This window comes from Triticum dicoccoides, chromosome 5A (genome assembly GCF_002162155.2).
Source record: "Triticum dicoccoides isolate Atlit2015 ecotype Zavitan chromosome 5A, WEW_v2.0, whole genome shotgun sequence".
Classification (NCBI taxonomy): Eukaryota; Viridiplantae; Streptophyta; class Magnoliopsida; order Poales; family Poaceae; genus Triticum; species Triticum dicoccoides.
The window spans coordinates 524,838,260-524,859,260 of record NC_041388.1 but is presented as its reverse complement, the minus strand read 5'-3'; the positions used below and the strand labels follow the sequence as shown (position 1 = coordinate 524,859,260).

At 44.4% G+C, this 21,001-nt stretch overlaps 3 protein-coding genes across 3 annotated transcripts; all 3 read right to left on the bottom strand.

Moving 5' to 3' along the window:
* On the bottom strand, positions 1-6,026 carry LOC119302499 (cell division cycle 5-like protein). The gene is made up of 4 exons (XM_037579531.1): positions 5,681-6,026; positions 2,966-4,681; positions 1,605-1,886; positions 1-1,208 (listed from the first exon to the last, which is right to left on the bottom strand). Exons 1-4 carry the CDS (start codon positions 5,855-5,857, stop codon positions 204-206), a joined length of 3,180 nt encoding a protein of 1,059 aa, XP_037435428.1. The 5' UTR covers positions 5,858-6,026; the 3' UTR covers positions 1-203.
* Positions 6,027-8,770: 2,744 nt separating this feature from the next.
* Positions 8,771-11,643, bottom strand: LOC119299863 (pentatricopeptide repeat-containing protein At2g36980, mitochondrial-like). Its single transcript, XM_037576998.1, has one exon. The coding sequence runs from the start codon at positions 11,641-11,643 to the stop codon at positions 9,709-9,711; it is 1,935 nt and encodes a 644-aa protein (XP_037432895.1). The 3' UTR covers positions 8,771-9,708.
* A 1,891-nt stretch (positions 11,644-13,534) lies between these two features.
* On the bottom strand, positions 13,535-19,980 carry LOC119302498 (probable 1-acylglycerol-3-phosphate O-acyltransferase). Its single transcript, XM_037579530.1, has 9 exons — positions 19,631-19,980; positions 18,453-18,689; positions 17,849-17,895; positions 17,422-17,540; positions 17,179-17,339; positions 16,412-16,521; positions 16,220-16,319; positions 14,052-14,175; positions 13,535-13,968 (listed from the first exon to the last, which is right to left on the bottom strand). The coding sequence occupies exons 1-9, from the start codon at positions 19,855-19,857 to the stop codon at positions 13,840-13,842; spliced, it is 1,254 nt and encodes a 417-aa protein (XP_037435427.1). The 5' UTR covers positions 19,858-19,980; the 3' UTR covers positions 13,535-13,839.
* Between the last annotated feature and the right edge of the window lie 1,021 nt (positions 19,981-21,001).

The following is a 21,001-nucleotide window of genomic DNA, read 5'->3' as shown; positions in this document are numbered from 1 at the left end:
TTAGCGGGATGACCTGTTTCCTCAAGTTCATATTTTCAATAGAAAACTGTAAATATCAGGTTTTACTTCCACAAATGTTCAGACCAGCAGAGAGTCAAAACGAAAATTAACAAAACAAACATGGCACGCGAGCTAGTGTTCAGTAGTCACCTTTGGCATCATGCTAGTGACATCCGCTGCATATGAGGTATGCGGAAGATGTTTTATTCAGGAACCGCGCCGCTCTCTTCATTTGGCGCAGCTTGATCCAAAGATACAGGTGCGTGAACCGCGTCACTCCCTTCATTCGAGACAGCTTGATCTGAAGATACAGGAGCGTGAACCGCATCACTCCCTTCATTCGAGACAGCTTGATCTGAAGATACAGGTGTGTTCCCTACATCTACACTTGTAGCAGCAGCCGCGAGAACATTTTTTCCCTCTTCCTGGCTACCAGCATCAATATCCATGCTACAACTGGTATTGTCCTGACCATCTAATTTGGATGAATTGACCTTGTCAATGGCTCCCTCATTCACAGTAACGGTGTCACCACTCTGAGCATTAGAAGTACTCTGTTCAATTGAAGCCCCATCGTTATCCACTTGAGTGTCAGGCAATGGAGGAATTGGACCTACCAGTTCTCCAGCTACATCAGCATTGTCCATATCCATCTGATCCCCTTTGCTTCCTGCAGCTTCTTCATCGGTAATTGTAGTCATCTTTCCTGATTCCTCTTCAATGTCATGATTCTTCCTCTCATTTTCTTCCTCAGCAGCACGATTTCGAGCTGCAGCTTCCTCCTCCTTAGCACGGGTTTCTGCCTCTAATGCCTCCTTAGCACGGTTTTCTGCCTCTATTGCCTCCTCCTTAGCACGGTTTTCTGCCTCTAATGCCGCCTCCTTAGCACGGTTTTCTGCCTCTATTGCCTCCTCCTTAGCACGCTTTTCTGCCTCTATTGCCTCCTCCCGTAGCTTAAGTAGCCTCTTGTGCTCCTCAAGTTGTTCATGGATGCTCTGGTAACCAGACAACAGATCACCATAGCGGCTCTGGAGAGTCTGTTCTAGTGCTTTCTGTTTATTCACTTCTTCAGACAAATTTCTCACACGATAGGCACCAGCCATCTGTTCTTGTTTCTGCAACTCTTGGAAGCATTCAAGTTCTGTGGCTGCAGTGTTCATCTGCTTGAAGGTGTCCTGGATCTGTGACCCCAATTTTGCAGCTCGTGCCTAACAAATGAAATAACAAGTGAAGCAAACCATCAGCACTGCAAATCGACATGGAAAAGCTAGAAACAATATCATACAATATTGTTTCAGTAGAACTAATCCAGTAGGTATCAAATGAAAAGCAAAATAAGAAGATCACTAAACTGTTGCATTTCTTTGCAAATTATGCAAGTTTGGTTTGGGGCAACCGGATAATCTTTCAAATTATGGGTTGGCTTCCACATGGTGCATTTTTAAATGACAGCAAACATCAATGGGGCAGAGATGTTAGGGAGGTGTCCTCATACAAACTAAAGAGAAACGTTTAGCATAGCCAGACTGTATAAAATGTTGTCTGGAGAAAAGTTAAAATTAATATAGGCATACCACAAAGATGAAGCATCATCCTCAACTAACCTGGTATCCTTGTGTCAGCAGTTTGATCTTCTGCTCAAGCCGAGAGGCTTTCTTTGCCTCATCGTCCATTCTCTTCTTTACCATTTCAAACTCATGTTGCAAAGCAGAAATTTTATCAGCATTTCCAGCAACACTAGCAAGGCCATAGCTGTTGTTAGCAGGGAAAAACATAAGGTCCTCTTGGCATGCATCATGTGACTTTACAAAATCCTCAAAAGATTCATTTTCATGGCCCATGGCCACACGAAGATACTGAATCTCCTCCTCAACCATAGAACTTGCCTGTCAACAAATAAATAAGTAATTTTAAAAACTTTCTCCATCATTACAATTAAACTAAAGGAGGCAAACAGGACTGACACAAAGAACCATAAAAAAATGTAAATAAAGATTCGGCACGAAACCAACTCTGTATACGGGTACAGAAAACCACCCACTCATAAGTCATATAACACACAGCCTTCTACTAAAAAGCAAAAACCTGCATTCATGGATGATATGCTAGACAACAACCCACTTAGTCAGGCTAAACAAAAAGGAATAGATGGCTATAAGTGATTACTACATTGAGGAAGTATTTCAGTAATCCAATATACGTGCATGTGAGTTCTTATGCAGAAAGAATACACATCTCAAACTTTGTCAATACTATTGTGAAGAAATACTGCACAGTTCTCTGCATGGGGTGTGCCCATGTGCATAACATAACAATTCTAACTAACACATTACTTGTAGATGATAGCATCCTTTACACTCCGGACGGACAATTTTTAAACTGTAGAATGCATATATTCTTATCTTGATATTTCAGACTTTCAACCACGGTTTTCAAATTCGTTTCAGCTTTCAATCCTTGTTTTTCAAGCAATCGTGTGCACTCATTGTCTATCCATGACAGTGTCACATCTAAGTGATGCATGCTTAACGTGATTAGTGCCCACTTGGATTTTTGAGCATTCATTCATTTTCCAGAAAAACAAGTATCCTAAAAACAGGGTAAGTGCATAAAACCTAGCATAATTCTTCTATGAATCCTACAGCCAAACAGTTATCTTGTTAGTGATGTGCTGTATACAGCTTCCACTATACAAAATAAACATGTTTTCCTTCCCTTGCCATCTCCAGGATAGCATTTAATGCCAATGGATTAGCTATAAAAATAATTGGCTATCAGAAGTAAGATCACAAAGGCTGCTAGAGGAATGGTTTAGACCTGCTGCTCTCTTACATATATACCTTACAGACGCCTTAAAAACATAGGTAATACTATATCAAATTCAAAATATATGTTATCAAGTAAATTGGATATACAGTTCAACGTCAAATACCAATAATAAAAGAGGGGCAGAAAGGAAGTATACCTCTTTTAGCTCATGCTCATCAAAACCTTCGATTTCAGGGACGAAAGCTGGCCCATTTGTCTGACGCTTGCTCCCTTTCTTTTTCTCTCTTTGAGTTTGTTCATCAAGAGGATATTTAGCATTATCATGCTCAAGGAGCCTAAGGAGTTCCTCATTTATTAGCTCGTCAGCTTGTTCAAGTGATGTAGGAGGCACAAAGGTACTTCTGCTTTCACCACCTTTAATAAGAGATTGCCGGAGAATCTCCACTGAAGCAGCAGGTGGCCTAGGCAAACTCCTCTGCAACACTTTGGACCTCTTTCTGAGCAATGCCTCCTGCCTTGCTTGTTCCTCAGCCCTTTCTCGTGCTAACCTGTCTGACATATCCTCTTCAATTCTCTCTTCAGCTTCTTCCTTCTCCTCTGTGATAGATGGCATAACTATCTGGTACTCATTCTTAGGCTGTGGAATAGAAGCAAAACCAGACCGCAGACCTCTTCTTAACTCTGCTTGCCTACGAAGCTCAAGCTGAGCGCTGTCCTGCATTTCCACCTCTTCATTTATGTGAAGCTCATCCCTGAAAGGGGTTCCTTTTGGAGTTAACCCAAAGGAATTTCCATCTCTGGACGGTGTCAAACCAATCCTTGGGGTAACACCAGGGCCAGGGCTAGCCAGAGGCGTTGCCATGGGATTCGGAGTCTGTATCTCTTTCTTACGTGGTGTAACGCCTGAGAAATCTGATGGGTGAAGCTCTGGGTTATCACCTCCTAAAAGAGGTGTTTGTGATTCCCTTAAACGTGCAAGATTCTCTGCCTCCATCATAATAGCGTCACCTTTCCCACCTGGCGTTCGTTGCGGCGTTCGCAATGGTGTCATACCAAGCCTTGGAGTCTGGGAATAATTTGCAAGCAGTGTCCTGGTGGCAGTACTTCCTTCACCAAGCTCCTCGGCTAGAGCAGGATCACCAGCATTGCCCATCTTTGCAATCTCCTCCAATTCATGATCAGAAATTTGGGGTGGTGGAAGCATTAGTTTGGACCTTCTCGTGACAGCTTCTGGGTCATTGAGTTTATTTGCTTGCATTATTGCGGCAGGAGCATCCTGCCTCTGCAGAATCTTGTTCTTGGCAATGTCTTGCTTTCTCAATTGAGCCTCTACATCCACTCTTCTCCTCCCTTCAAGCTCCTCAATCGTAGTTGGAAACTGCACATGCTCAAGTGGCCTGTCCTCACCCACTGTATCATAAAAGCCTGGAGGGGGTCTCTTTTCAAAAGGGATCTCGGCATTATAGTCAATTCCCTTTCTCTTTCTTTTTTTGTGCCGGTTGTCAATACCAGCTGCCTTCAGTTCTCTCCTTTTTTGCAGTGATGCAAGCCGCCTCGCCTCTTCAAGCTGTTTCTCTCTTGCCTTCCGTTTTGCCTTTTTACCCCTGGTGTTAGCTAAGCGAGCCCTTGCCTCAGAAAGCATTTCCTTTTCATCTTCGTCCATGTCAACAGGATCTGGACGTGCAGGTTTTGACTCGGGGTTTGGATCAATCTCCCCAGGTCGCAACTTTCTTGGGTCATCATTAGGCTCATAATTCTCATCCTTTGCACAGGCAGCATCAAGCAATTTTTCATAACGCTCGAGACACTGGGATGGTGTTCGACCCACAATAGGTGCAATAGTCCTCCATTGAGTAGGCATCAGCTTAGCAAGATGGAGCAGCTTCTCATCCTCTTCCCTTGTCCACTCAGTCTGGAGTCAATGGATACAGGTTAGTTAAGTGATATAAATGACAGAACCTCTATATTACAAAGACAGCTGAAAACTGAAAATGGAGCGGATCTATGTCACAATATACTCCCTTCGTTCCTAAATATAAGTCTTTTTAGAGATTCCAATATAGACTACATACGGAGCAAAATGGTTCATATTGGAATCTCTAAAAAGACTTATATTTAGGAACAGAGGGAGTAACAGATATAGCCAATTAAAAGAATCATTAAGCATCATATGACAGGTAAAGATTGACGGTTATTTTGGACAAGTCAATTCAATTAGAATGTGAATCACACAAACCGAAAGTACAGTTCAGTTAAGTTTACTTGGTTTTTATTAGACGCGTAAGTTTTAGAATTACATGACAATGCTAATGAAGCATTAAGCATCCAATTTAGAGTTCTCGACAAAGGTGTTAACAGCATAACATCATGCAAGCTGTAATAGTCATAGCCAAAAAATAAGTATACGGCGGCAACACAAAGATGACATAATGTGTTCATTATATTACCCTTTCTAACAAGAACATTCCATTGCACAAAGACAATTAGTCAGCTCCGCTGGTGGAAGTTGGTCATTCAATAACGTACGGGTCACAATCAGTGCATAGGATCTCTTTTACCATGGTATAGCATGAAGAGAGAATAACATAAAACCTCAAAACCAATATGTAGGTTGTTAAATATGAGCATTTCAAAAACATGTAGAGCAATTCACAACGAAAAACGCACACTAGATAGTACAAACCAAATAGCGATTCCTCGAAACTGTACACGGTGTAGCATTTTCAAAACACCACATGATAACCACGGATCCTCTAATTTCTGCTCATTCCGCATCACAATTACAGATCCTCTATAATCCTTTCATATCAGCATCTAATTGCAGTTCGCTCGCTAACGGAACACTAGCCATGGCAAAATTTACAGAGCACGTGGCGCCGCAAGCAACGGAGGGGTGGGTGGGGGGCATTACCTTCTTGATGGAGGGGTCGAGCCACTCGTACCAGCGGGCCTTGCACTGCTTGGCGGACTTGCGGACGAGCAGCGAGGAGATGCGCGCCCACTGGTTCTTGCCGTACTTCATCACGGCGGCCTTGAGGATCTCGTCCTCGGTGTTCTTCCACACCCCGCCCTTGATCATGATCCTCATCTTGCCCGCTCCCTTGCTGCCCCGCGGGGCCTCCTGGACCTCTTCTCCTCCGCAGAGGGGCTCCGGGGCTCCGCTTCCGCCGCGCCCCGGCGGGGCGGCTCCGGCGAGACCTGGTCCTTTCCTAGGGTTTGAGGGGGAGAAGTCTAGGGTTTAGGATTGGGTGGGTGGGTGGGTGGGGCGGGGTGGCGGGACCGTGGCGATGGGGTGGTGCGGCCACGAGGGGACGAGAGAAGCGGGACTGCGGGTGAGGGCGGGGTATGGAGGCGGGGAAGTGGGCGGCGGGGAAGCGGGCGGCGGGGAGGGCCAGCCGGCGGCGGGGGGCAGTGGCGGCGCTCCTCTCACGGGACGGATTGGCTCGGGCTCGGGAGACGGGACTTGTCCTGGTGAGGTAACCCCGATGACGTGGCATGTAACGCTTAGTCAAAACCAGTCAACCGGTGGAAGGAGTGGTTTTCTTTACAGAGTGAAGTCTATTTTAAACCTGGAATTCATAGTGATAGTTGAAATCAAACCCTCACGGCTTCTCTGGATCGCATGATTTGGAAAACAAAGAAATAGGAAAAATGAAAGAGTTGATTGCCATGATATAGCCAATTCTATGAATTTTTTCCAGAGCTCGGACCTCATATGTAAATCAGTACTTTGGCGACCCAATTCTAAGAAATTTTAATGACCCAATCATGTGATCCAAAGCCGTTTTATAAGAAACAATCCTAAGGACTGCTATCCCGTGAGAATCCTGTGAAAAATCCTTCAATCCAAAAAAGGCGTGAACTCTTGATCCTTGAAATCGATACCCTAAACTCACTGATCCCGGTCAATCCCGACCCTAGATCCATGTAGACTAATTTGGCAGGCTAGAAAAATAACAATCCCGGCCGGGATCGCACTCTGCTGTCACTGACTATATGGGCCCACATGTCAGATTCATCCTCTCCAACGATCCCTCGCTCTCTCTCCAACTGTGGCAGTCGTTCGGCAAACTCGACGGCTGGCGTATGTGTGGTAAGCTCAATCAGCTAGCATACACATACGTGCCCCTCGTCGTGCCACTGTCCAGCATCCACGCCCACTGCTATACAAGTCCAGCGGAGTCACCACAACCCGCCGCGTCATGTCCACTGCCTGGCGCAATACGTATCCCAGATGGAGGCACAGGCACGCAAATAGGGTAGTTGGCCGGTTTCTAACATGAATTCATGGTCAGCTCGGTCGAAGCGAGCTCAGAGGCGAGGTGAGCTGCAGGGGAGTGCATGCACACCACCTGTTCGACAGAATGGTGGTGGGTATCAGGAGATCCTTGTGCAGAATTGGAGCAGTAGGTTAGAGACAAGGGGGTTTCCGAGGGCTCGATATCACGCTCCCGACGGCCACGTCGGCGCCGTATCATCCCGGGACAAGTGGGTCACCGTGGCCATCATCTTGCCGGGGTCTCGGTAGCTGCGTGGCACTATGGCGTCGCGCTGCGTTCTTTGAACCGAGTAGCTCACTACAATGTCCATACAATGTGAGCAGGACGTCTAGCATGTCCGTTTTCTGTGAGGTCAAGCACGTCTGATACCTTCATACCCGTCATCCGCGCCGGCCACTGGGAGCTCAAGCACGTTCGGGCGTGGCCACCAGCAGCGCCACTAGCAGCATGCTCCTAGCGCTCGCCCTGGAGTGGACGTAGACGACGGAGCCGGCACTCAGCGGTCTCACGGACGCGGCGGCTACGAGCGTGTGGGAGACGGGAGATGGCGGAGGACAAAACAACATGGATGCTAAGCAAGCTGGGTGCCTTGCAATATTCGTCGAGGCACAGATGCTAAGCAAGAAACTCGTATTAGTCTGTTCGTTGCGTTACGAAGATCCATGCCTATGTGTCTTACTAGTAGTATCCGTTCCTATTGCTACTTGAGTTTTAATTCAGTTTGGCTTTTCATCTTTGATAAAAAGGAGGAAGAAATGAATATGACATGTAGGCCCACATAGTAAGTGAGATAAGTGAATGATCCCGGTCGGGGTCTTTCTGTCCCCGGTGCGGCAAACATATGTAGGGTTGAAATTAAACGGGATTAGCCAATTCAGGGTGCCGATTTTAGGGATTTAGAGTTTAGGGTTTAATTCCGATAACGCATACTATTTCAAGGTTTAAAATAGACTTTATCTTTTTTTACATGGACGAGAGTGAATTTTTTTGAGGGAGACTCTCCTTTGTTTAATCCCGCCTGCAAATCTCAAAGCGGTGATAGCGTGGCAATCCTGAAGGCGCATCGTTTGCTTGAAAGCATGTATGGCACTCTCCATATTAAAGTCTTTTTTAGAAACATACTGCTTAATACACACACAAACGCTTCCGTACACGCGCACACGGCTAGTATACCTTAACTCTATTAGCATCTCTATAAGAGACGAAATGGCACATTTCAAAATTGATGAAGTTATTATAGGTGTCTTGACATGGACGTCTTCTCTCAATAAACGAACATCGATAGAGAGTCTAAAATAGAATCAAAAGAACAAAAGCATTCATACTAAGTCTAGGCTTTAAACCCAATAGGCTAGTTCCACCACAAGTCAACAAGAAGCCTAAAGTGTTACAAACTGCTTTTAGAGTTCGGGGAGAGAGAATTGAACCAAACGAAAGTTTGGGGTAACAATATAAATACTATATTCTAGAAGAAAGAAGTGTATGTGTATCTTTGGTTTGGTTTGTTGCCAATATGCACCTTATCAATTTTTGTCATGACCAAAACTTTGGTCTTACTTTGGATGGTTGCCAACTTTTGGCATACCAATGGCTTCTTATCAACTCTAGTTGGTCAACTTATGGGCACCCAGAATATTGGGTCTTAAAATTGACAAAGTCACTACAGCCCTCAGTAAAAAAGGTTGTCACCACAGGTGGCTCACTATTGACAAGAACATCGCTGAAAAGATAAATTATCTTTATAAGAGAGTGCACTATCGACGGTAATGTCGCCTTCCACTGAAAGAATAATTCGTCATCTTTAGTGCTTCGCCGGCCATGAATAATTACACCTTTTAGGGCATGAATCCGACTGCTAGTCCAGGCCGGATGGGTTTAATCCTAGTTTCTACAAAAAGAATCGGGCACACCGACAAGCCAAAAATCAGCAACCTATTATAAAACCGCCCACATAGCTAGTATAAAACCGCCCACATAGCACTACTACCCAAAAAAGAGCAAGCCCGCATCGCAGGCGCGTGTCCTATATCGCTCCAAAACTGCCCTATCAAAGCTGTAGCCAAACAATGACAAATAGACTCAAATCTACAATAGCATAATACATATAGGGGCCGACAAATCAGTATCCTTCTACGTTTGCAACTCTTGTGTCAGCGACGAAGGAAGCACCAAACGTTTCTTTTTGCCCAGCCCAGGAGAATCGGTTTCCAGCAACACACCTGTGAATTCTGCACAGATACTGAAGTTTGGTATAGAGATTTATCACAGACTTGCAATGGATGTCTTTTGAGCACTGAGAAGATATCTCCTTTTTGGCTGCTGACTAGCTCACATTTTGACACTACGGTTGTCCTATACACATTGGATGACCCATAAGGACAGAAAATATATCCTTAGTCTTTTAAACTGGAAACCACGCGTTCTTCAATCTTTTCAGCGTAAACGCCGTGTGTTTCAGCCACTCTGAACTGCAACCTGCGTTTCAGTGTGTTCTCGGCGTTCTTCTTTTCTCTGCTGTTCTAATCATCTTCGATTTCCTGCTGCCGATCATCTTACTACGGCAATTCCTTCATGTAGTATTTGAGCATGGCTAACCAATATGTGATTCTCTGATGAATTCCACACACCAAAGGTGCCGCGCAAAACCGAATGATAATAATTATGCACCGCAACACACAGTATTTCTTATTTCTTCATCCAACAACTGAATGATATCGCATATTCTATGTGATGGATCAAGTTCCTGCCCACCTGATGCAAACACCTTAGCAGCACCCTTCACATGGATCCAGCTACAGCCAGGAGACTTCTTGACACCATGCTCTGCCATGGCTCTCCTCACCCCCTCCGCCTCCTTCCACTGCCTAGTGGCGCACAACAAGTTGGACAGGACCACATAGCCGGTGTCTCTCACAGGCTCCGTCGACACCATGCTGCTCCCCACCTTCCTTCCGATTCTTGTGTCCAGGTGAACTGATGAGTAGGCACTAAGCAGAGACTCGTGCATATCGCTGCTATGCGTATGAACCGTGTCAGAGTATTGTTCCAGCATCTCAATGGCTTTTGCGATGTTCCCAGATCTAGCATACATGTCGAGAATGCAAGCTAAATGCTCTGGGGTTGGCTTCAGTCCATGGACAGACACCATCGACTCAAAAAAGGTTCTCCCTTGCTCCAGGAAGCCAGAATGGCTGCAGGCTGTGAGCAAGCCTGTGAACGTGACTTCATCGGGGCAAACATCGTGGGACAGCATCCTTTCATACAGCGCAAATGCTTCCTTTGCCCATCCATTTATCGCGAACCCAAACAGCATGGTGTTCCACGAGACAGAGTCCTTTTGAAGAACGGCATGGAACACATTGCCTGCACCCTCGACATCGCCACACTTGGCATACATGTCCATCAAGCTGTTGGCCACATACAAGTATGAAGCAAAACCACTTTGGAATGCACAGGCATGGATCATCCTTCCATTGGCCAGAGAAGCAGCGGTAGCGCAAGCATGAAGCACAGCTCCAAAAGTGAAATCATCGGGACGGATATGCTCGTGTGCCAACATCTTGACAAATAGTGCAAGGGCCTCATCTACGTAGCCATTCCTCGCAAAACCACCAATCATCGAAGTCCAGGAGATGTCATTGGTCTCAGGAGCACTTTGAAACAGAGCAGCAGCTTGTTCAATGTGGCCAAGCCTGGTGTATGCATCGATCAGTGAATTCCAGGACACAATGGTTCTACTCTTCATAGACTCGAAGATCTTGACAGCATGATCTAGCAAGCTGAACTTACTGTAGAAGGAAATAAGTGAGTTATTGACCTCAGGGACCGCATTCCAGCCACTCTGCACAACGATCTTGTGGACTGCAACGCCGGTGGATGGGTAGCGCAGCTCCGTGCAAGCGTCGATTAGAATGCAGAGCGTTGCATCGTCACAAGACAGTCCCGACACCCGCATCTCGTTGAACAGAAGCAGACACTGCTCGGCATTGCCACTGCGGGAATACCCCGTGAGCAGCGTGTTCCAGGCAACACTGCTGATGCTTCCAGCGGGCATTTCGTCGAACAGCTCGCGCGCGAGCGCCATACGGCCCGAGGCGACGTAGGCGTGGAGGAGCGAGCACCAGGACAGCGCGTTGCGGCCGCGCATCTCCCGGAAGGCGCGCGCGGCGTCGTCCGCGCGGGCGCACCTGGCATACATGGCGACGAGCGCGTTGCCGACGGGGAGCGGCGCGCGCAGGCCGATGCGGAGGAGTCGGGCGTGGAGCTGCGCGCCGGCGCCGGGCGAGCGGAGGGCCGCCGCCGCGGAGAGCGCTGCGGTGAGGGAGAAGGCGTCCGGCGTGCCCATGCCGGCGAAGAGCGCGAGGGCCGCGCGCGGCTGGCCGGCGCGGGCGTAGGCGGTGAGCATGGCGTTCCACGCGACGGCGTCGCGGCGGGGCATCGCGTCGAACACGGCGCGCGCCGCGGCGGCGTCTCCGGCGCGGCCGTGGGAGGCGATCCTGGAGGTGGCGGCGTCCAGGCCGGCCAAGGCGGAGGGGGCTCCATGCTCTGCCGCGCGTGCCGCGGCGCGGCCCGCCTGTGGGTTTATTAGGCTCATCAAATGGGGCAGGCGATGGCGCGAAAGAGCGGCACGCTCGCTCGCTGGTGCTGAAATGTAGTAGTGAGTTTTTCTCGAAAGTCATCTTCTGCTCGCCAGCTCATTTGAGCTCGTGATGAATAGTAAAATCAAAAAAATATTAGAAGAACAAATTGAAAATTGATTTTTTTTGTGGCCAACTTTGGTGAGTGTTTTAGGTGCCTGTAAAGTTTCGTAGAAGTCATGGCAAAGAAAATAAAATCAGCACTTCAAAATGCTTCCGAAAATAACATTTTGGAGCATTGATATTTTTCCCATGACGTCCACAAATGTCATTCCATGACTCAATACATTTGTCAATGTTTGTCTCAAAATAAATTCAGAATTTGTATGATTTTGTTATTATTATTATTTTGGATTTTATTGTTCACCGAGCTCATTTGAATTCAAGCTCAGAGACACCACGTCCGCCTTTTGTTTCTTAGCAACTTAACGTTGACAGTTACTCCCTCCTCTTCGGTTTATAGGGCTCATTTCAAAAAGTTTGTTTTTCCGTTTTACAAGTCTCAATTCTACTACTTCATCCATCTAGGTGAATAAGCCACCTTGCGAAAATTAGATAGTCCCAAAATGTTTAGGCGCAGTACATTAATTTTCCATCTCGATGCCCGCCTTGTCTCATTCGGCGGCGAGCGCTTCCACCTTTGCCTCGCTGCCTCCCGTGGAAACCCCTTTTCTCCGATTTTTTTGCTCAGGCAAGGACCAATGCATGCAGCACGTCCATGCGGTTATTAGGCAAGAAATCAAAGCGCTTTTCATGATATGAATTGCGAGGGCCTGCATGGGATTAAATGTTGTGATTAAATGTTGTGTTTAGAAGATAGGCGTATTCTTCTTTTCCACCAATCTGCTTGCACCTAGGTCGTGATGCACCTTCTAATATGACTTACTCATCTAGACGGAGAGGGTATTTACGATCATATGTTCAGATTTCAAGGTGTATTAAATCACTGCATGCAAAGATGAAGAAAAAACTCACCAATGCATGTAGAAATTCTTGGTCATTAAGTGCTCATGCATGTATGTGGTGCAATCAATGCATTGGTATACACAAATTTTTCAAAAAATGAGAGTACTAGTTAAGTATTTTTGCAAACTGCTGAATTAATTTCATCATTCATCATCTACCTTGGTTGAATTTTTTTTAAATTAAGCCCTATAAACTGAAAAGGAGGGAGTAAGACATAAATCTCTTTGGCACCGCCGCCGCAAAAAAACTCTCGATATCGTAATCAGCAAGCCGTTAAGCTTAGTACAATATATACCCTGAGGGGAGATTATCCTTAATTAATCCTAACAGTAACTAAATGCAGTGACAGAAATGTTTTTGCTATGACCAATGATGGTAATTGTACACTAATAGTCTGGTAGGATTAGTGTCGTAAGATACACCAAACATATACTCCCTCCTTTTCGGTTTATAGGGCTTATCTCAAAATCTTAGTTTTTTTATTTTATAAGACTCAATTTGGTTGTTCCCTATCACAAGTTCATATTCCAAGGTGCATTAAATCATTGCATGTAAGTATTAAAAAAAATTAACCAATGCATGTACGCATTGCAATTAATACATTGATAAACATAATTTTTTAAGAAAAACAAAAGCATTAATTGGGTGCTTTTGTAAATTACAAAAAGTATTCCATCACTCACCATCAATCTTGATTGGTGAGAATTTTAAATTGAGCCTTATAAACCAAAAATGAGGGACTATATATCAGAGGTTACTGGCTACGGCACAGCAATGGGTGCAGCAAATGTGCAACCAGAGTTTTTTTTTTGACATGAAGTGTGCAACCGCAGTTTTTTTCGACATGAAATGTGCAACCACAGTTAATATACTGTGAAGATGTTTCGTAGCAAGCAAACATAAAGTTGACCCTGAAAGAATATAGAGCATCACTCACAGTAACTTGACCTAAAAACTGACTAGGGAGATCTTACGCATATGACATAATTATATCTAGACCCGCAACAAAAACATAATTGTCTCACTAGTGTTGTTGGTACGCAAGCACATATGAATGACATATTCACAGAATTCATACATACAAAAACAAATTGGCGACGCCAGCAGTCATTGAACATTTCTTTAGTCGTATAGCTTTGCTTTATGCCCATACCGCTATTCGGTATGAGATCACACGAGATGACGCCTCATGCAGATATCAAGCCATCAGGAAGAGAGAGACCCTCCTCTGCATCTCCAGATAAAAATTTCCGGCACGCGTAGAAGATCGCCGAGTGGAAACCCACAGGGTTATCTATAAACACAAAATGTCCTCCCTGCATAGCAGTTAAGGTATACGTTGTCAATACAGTAGAAGTATCTTTTAGCTGTACACATACTGCCAGAAAGGAAAACTGACCTGTGGGACTCTGATGATTTCGCAAGGAACTTTCATGTCCTTGCGTGCTTGCTGCGCCCCTTGGTAATTCATCCAATCGTCATGACCATATATGAAAGTAGTTGGCACTTTCCAGTCGGATGCACTGTTGCAAGTTAATAGGCCAGTTAGAAAAATATAAATACATTTATGATGCATGATTCATTATATCTGGTATTTTTGGTCAATAAATTACTGCATCTACAAGATCATTTACCTTATCATGTACTCCCTCCGTCCCAAAATAAGTGACTCAACTTTGTAGTAACTTTAGTACAAAGTTGAGTCACTTATTTTGGGACGGAGGGAGTATATTAAATATATGGACGAACATTGGTAGTATAGTTATTTAGTTAGTTATAAGCTAATACTCTCTTTAAGAGAATGTGGACGATTAAAACGTAGTGTAGATTAGGATGATCTCTTGCCCCCAACAGATTTTATCAACTAAAGTAGTTTCACGACGAGCAATTTCTGTCCAAACAAGGGGAGAATTCTTTATTTAACACCGTGTCTAAAATTTATGCCCTATTTGACATCGACAAATAATTTCTTCCCTATCTAACAAAGAATTTAAATTTTATGCCTTTTATAGCACTTTTGTCCATTTCAAACCTAAATGACACCTGAAAAGACTCTTTTGCCCTCATGTGGTATGTTTGTGTGATGTTGCACGCGTGCGTGTACGTGTACCCGTGTGCTACTGCTCTGTGTGTGTGCGCGCGCGCGTGTGCGTGTGCTGCTGTGTGTGTGTTTGCTAGTGCAAGTGTATGTACGTGTGTGTCCTGTTACGTGCATGTGTGTTTGCTAGTGCATGAGTTTAAATTTTTTGGGTTGAAACTAGGCCCCTATGACCAGACTCTGTTTTTTCTTTTCAATCCCAGCCATCTATACGACTAGATGCATGTGTGTACCGGTATAAAAGCTTTTGCACCGCGTCCTCCGCCTGTGTTGTGTGTTGTGTGCGTCTGTGCTGCTGTGTGTGTGCTGCTGCTGCCGCCGCTGCCGCGTGTGTACGCGCGCGCTACGCTCGTGTGTGCTGCTGCCCGTGAGTGTGCTGCGTGCGTGTGTGCTGCTGTGTGTGTGCGCGCGCGTGTGTGTTGCTGCGTGTTTATGTGCTGCTGTGTGCGCTACTGCCTCACACTGATGTTGCGTGTGTGCTACTGTCCTCCACACACATATGCCACATGGGGGTAAAAGGGTCTTTTCAGGTATCATTTTGACTCAAAATGGACAAAAGTGTCATAAAAGGCATAAAATTTAAACTCGTTGTTAAATAGGGAAGAAAAAGTTTTTCAGTGTCAAATAAGGAAACGAAATTTAAAATAGTGTTAAATAAGGAATTTTCTCCCAAACAAGACTGGGCAATGTGATGCCATGGGAGTAAAAACTAATGCGTGGTTCAATTGCATCAGCTTGGTACTAAATTCTTATCAAGCATGAAGCATGTGAGGAATATTTTAAGCTTTTGAAATTATAATCTGGTAAAGGAGTGCATCCAGGATCGATGACATTACGGAACTAATGTCAGAATACATGACAGGATTGCAGAGTAAGATGTTCAACTTTTCACTACATAGACCATGCTGGAATTTGAATCTATGCATGGTAAACAATAAGAGGTTATTGGCAGCCATAGTTATCTACTACAGTACCTCTGTAAAGTAATATAAGACATACTAGTTGAGTAATATAAACCATCTTATATTAGTTTACAGAGGGTGTACTTGACTAATGCTATAAAGGGAGAAGAAATTAACAAGTATGTCAGGGAAGAACATGAGAACAAACCATATCATGTCCGCTAAAGATTTGAAAGCCACAATCAATGAAAGTGAATTTTGCTCAACTAGTTGGGTCCACACACTCCTTTTTGCTTTTTAAAAACAGTTTTAGATAATACTCCCTCCGTCCCAAAATTCTTGTCTTAGATTTGACTAGATACGGATGTACCTAATACTAAAACGTGACTTGACACATCCGTATTTAGATAAATCTAAGACAAGAATTTTGGGACGGAGGGAGTATAATGGAAGGGAATCTTATGTTAAATTCTTAATCATTACTAAGAAGCATATCTATTGTACCTGCTATTAAGATCACCAGGGAAACAGTTCCCAGAAACTAACTACATAGGAAGAGGAGCTAACCTGTGCAGAAGTGGTTTCCTTGCAAATGCCCCCAAGGAAAAAATATGTTTTAAGCACAGCTCTCCACTAGCTTTGGCAGCTAAAGTGTGGTAAATGTAATCTTCATATACAAGAAAGCAACAATAAGGTTCAGTCACAAGAATCATCCAAGAAAATGAACTTACTGGATTTAATGTAACAACGAATGTTTACCTGTCAGCAAGGAGGACTCGTTTTCTGTTAGTAATTCACCTGTTGAATGTGAGCCAAACCTAGCAGTGGTATATCTCCGAACTAAATCTGGGCCCCAAGGACCTAATCCTCTGTTTAAGTAAAATAAATGAACGTCAGTACAGAAGGTACCAAAGAGGTAGCTTAGAAAGGAAAAAAGACTCAATCGTATTTATAAAAAAACACAGCAGAAATTCGATTGCTTTTGCATTGTTGCAGCTATCTGCACTTCAATTTGAACATAGTACTCATCTACTTCAATAGAAGGAGCAATCCGGTCCTTCCATCCATTTTAACTGACTGAAGCATGACGTGGTTGTTATAACCCCAGCTGTGACTGCCAGTTCAGAGTATATATGATGGCTTCAATGACTTCTAAGTCAGCAAAAGGAATTTGATTGCGATTTTTGTTAATTTGTGTTAGTACTTTGGAGAACAATTGGTACTTTTCTATTTGATAGAAAAATAGTAGTGGAGCTTCCGTTCACTTTGCTTTTGCTGTTTTCCCAACAAAATCATGCTGGCAGGTTTGGTCTGATATGGCTGTCACAGCTGGCCACATAATAATTCCATCAGTTAAAATGGGAGTGATGGATTGCTCTGTTTTATAAGGTACGTGCACTTTGCAAACTTAACTAGACGTGGATGATTGCTAACAATGAAGCGGAGAGGCTTAGATTTCCATCTTGTCTTCATTTGCATTTTTAGGTAAAAAATGAAAATACAAATAGAAGAAGCCCTAGCCTTACCTCACAATTCTCTGAGGAGTGAAATTGGACTCCCAAAGATGGTTTACTAGCATGCCTTTCCACGTTGCACGGAACTTGGTTAACCACTCAGAACTATGATCTGTTTCTGACGAAAAGCCAGCAGAACCAACCAAAATCAAGTGCTGAACATGTTCAGGATGCTGAAACAAAGCATACATTTTAGTATAATAATCATAGGAAACAGTCGAGTAGCTTCACTTGCTAAATTTATTATAAATATACCTGTAAGGCATACTTTGCCGCAACATATCCTCCGAAAGAATGACCAAGCAATATAAAATTACTGAGGTTTTTTGCTTTGCGCCATTCCTCAAAAGAATCTATGAACCAAGCCTCGGTTTCTGTTTACAAAGTTGACCAAAATAAAAAACGGAAGGAAGCCTGTTACTCATTGTTTCAAAAAAGCATATACCAGAAACTACATCACAAAGCAATATGATGGAACAAATCTACATGGGTTTCTGATAGTAGCAATTGCTCGCAGGATTGTCAAAAATCGGAAAAAAGGGGGATGTTTCACCATAAAATTTGAGGCCAAGGCATGGTCAATAACAGACATGATAGTGGCAGTTGAGGGGAACCAGTAGCATAATAAAATATCAACAGTACCTTACAAAGTCATGCAACAAATAAAGTATCTGTATCTAACCTTCAGTACTTCTACAGTCAAAGTCAGGTCTGCTTGATCCACCCCAACTGCAAAAGGGTAGGAAAAATTCAACAGTATGCAACATCAAAGAATGTGGAGTAATTACAAGAACAGTATAAAAAATTTATCATGCATGACACATATCCTAACAGTAGGCAAACATTTGTGTATCGTCAGACTAATTTTCCTTACCTAGAGGTAAAAGGACGTGCGTGACTCCTCTTAACTCACAGTATGATAACATTCAATTTCTAACATATATCTTGAACTCTACGATCAATGAATCTACACTAATATTTTTCTTTCTTTACGTCAATTACAAGAACGAGTAACATTAACACCGATAATTGTAAACAATCAAAATTAGATTTGTGGCATGTGAACAAGCCATGAATCATATCCTAGTATTTTGTAGGTATGCAGACATATTGTGTACAAATATTGCAATGCACAAAACTGTTCAGACCAATATCCCTTTTCTACATGCGTCAAGGACAATTGTAACAAATAAGAAACATTGAACAAAGGAATGGAAATATAATTACTTCAATCGCCACACTTAAGGAATATAAGTCACAGTAGTCTTGATTTTCTTAGAGCTTACCCAAGCTGGTCAATGGCAATCACCCGGAAACGGCTTGCAAGGGCATCAAAGTTTCTAAAGAAGAACCCCTGTGACGCACCATAACCATGGACCATGACAAGGGTGGGAGCATTCTCCTTGCTATCAAATGTCACTGTATTGATGAACCTTGGCTCATCACTTGATGATCTAAACCATTTTACTTTTGACCCAGGTGGAGCAGAGCCAATGTTAACTTGTTCTTGGACATACCCAGTTCTGCAAAGATAAAAGGTTACGTCATGTATCAGAACAATGAAATTTTTAAATCTTCTACAATAAAATAAAGGAAGACCTGGAATATCTACTAAAAGCCAAGTAAGCGTAAAACTGGGGATATCCCATGTCAGTACTATAATACAATGCTATATGTTGGAATGAACACATATCATAATCCCTCGAGGAGTTAAGGACTTAAGACAATGGAAAATGTTCTTTAAATGCCCTTGTTACACAAATCGAAACAGAGTAATATATCGACCAAGCTATCATGCATTGGATTTGGAATGAACGACTAGATCGACAACAAACACAGTTCGCTCTTCCGTTCACCATGCAGTTCATGATTATATTTTTTAACACGGTATATAGAAAGACCAAATGGACAAAGTCCAACTAACATATGGTCAAGGATTGTTCCAAAGTACTAACATTATCAAACAGTACAATATATGGTATTACTGATGTATGAGCTTCATGAGACCAAACAGACACTAACCGGCAGACAGAACAGCCCTCAACTCCATGCTTAAACGAAACTGAGTGTTATGCACAACAATCGAACAGTTCAAATTAAATAATAAATCCAGGCTTTAGTGATCCCAAAGTGACACGCTGCTCTGATATGGTCTCAGATTTAAGGTACTATAGTAAGTTCCACATCACAATTGGCTCCAGAACCAGTAATCGAGCGAGATGGTTTTAGCACAAACAGACAGCTGTAGTATTCACACCCGCGATTAGCGAATTACAGCCCTACAAGTAGAGCAACCCCCAAAATTGCGATACATGGGGAAGTCAATCAACTCTTACGACTCAATATAGTACACCGAAGACGCGGGAACAACTAATCGTCCGCCTACCACTAGTAATCGTCGACCAAAACAACTAATCGTGCTCCGGGAGAGGGAGGGATAGGGGTAGGGGGAATAGATACTAACTTGAGGATGGAGAGGAGTCGCTTCTCTGCGGCGATGATGCGTTCCGTGGAGGTGGGGATCCAGCGCAGCGCGGAGGGCCAGACCCGCGCCCACCGGGAGCCCGCGGGGGCCGGCACCGACGCGGACGCGGCCTCGGCCGCCGTGGCGGCCGCGGACGCCTGCCTGACCTCCTCCGCCGCCATCCCGATCCTGATCCTGGTGGTGGCGGCGGCGGCTGCCCGGCGCATGCAACGCGGCGCGAGCGAGCGAGCGTGTTCCCCCCGCGCCGGCTCTGCTGGGCAGATTGGTAGGAGTAGTCACACGAGTAGGCTCTGCCGCGATTGTTTTTTTGGGGGCGGGGGATGGGGGAGAGACCGGGCTGGTTCTGGAGGAGTTTTTATGCGAGGGAGAGGCCCCGACCGCATGTTGTGGTGGTGTGGGCATGGGGTTCTCTGATCCGCGTTACGTCAGGGCTGGCGTTCGCGTGGCCTGGAGCGCAAGCAAGGGAGGCGCGCGACGAGACGAGTCGACTAGTAGTAGTAGCAAGCGCGCCACCGTTGACCCTGCGCCACGTGCGTCTTCTTTCACGGTGCGGTTTTCCGAGAAGAGAAGAAGGCGCCTGGTGACTGGCAACGCCGCGGCCGGAGCGCGTGGCGGTGCGACTGTCGACGGCGGCGAACATGTGCAGCGCCGTTCTTATGCTCATCACACCGTGCGTCACAGCGTGAATGGCCTTAAAAAAACATGGTACAAAGACATACGCCCGCATACTCGCTCTTGTGAACATGCAAAAAAAAAAAAAACATGCACACGCAGTTTATCCATATGAGCGTCTTTGAGACCAAGGCAGCGTCGGAAAGCATGAAATAAATTCAAAAAAATGTGACCATTTGTGCCAACTTGAATCTGAGTGGACATTTTTGATTACCTTACTACGCACACACCGGAGGTGCCACTATCACTAAAGATCATCACCAAGCTCATGCACGCATACGCCTACCCAGAAACAACGACGTATGGGGCACTTCTTGATGACACCAGAGGCTCAAACATATAGAGCTAGAGACATGGTAGTAGAACATGCGCCTCTTCTTCCTCGATTTGTGCGTAAACGCTTGTACCCGTGGGTTTAGTTACTTGGTTACCTAGTTATATCCCATAGTTCTTTTGATCATGTATAAGCCAATTTGATACATCTTTAAAGATGTATGTTTTCAACCATTTTAGGAAATAATCCTCCATGTCGAGACACATAACACTAAACTTACAGTGTGTTATGCCTTCAAACCAATAGTGACAAATTGCACACGTGTCTCAACTTGTGTAATGTACTCCACTGTTTTCTCTTTGGGTCTCTTTGGATTGATACAAACTACAAACCGAATACAATAA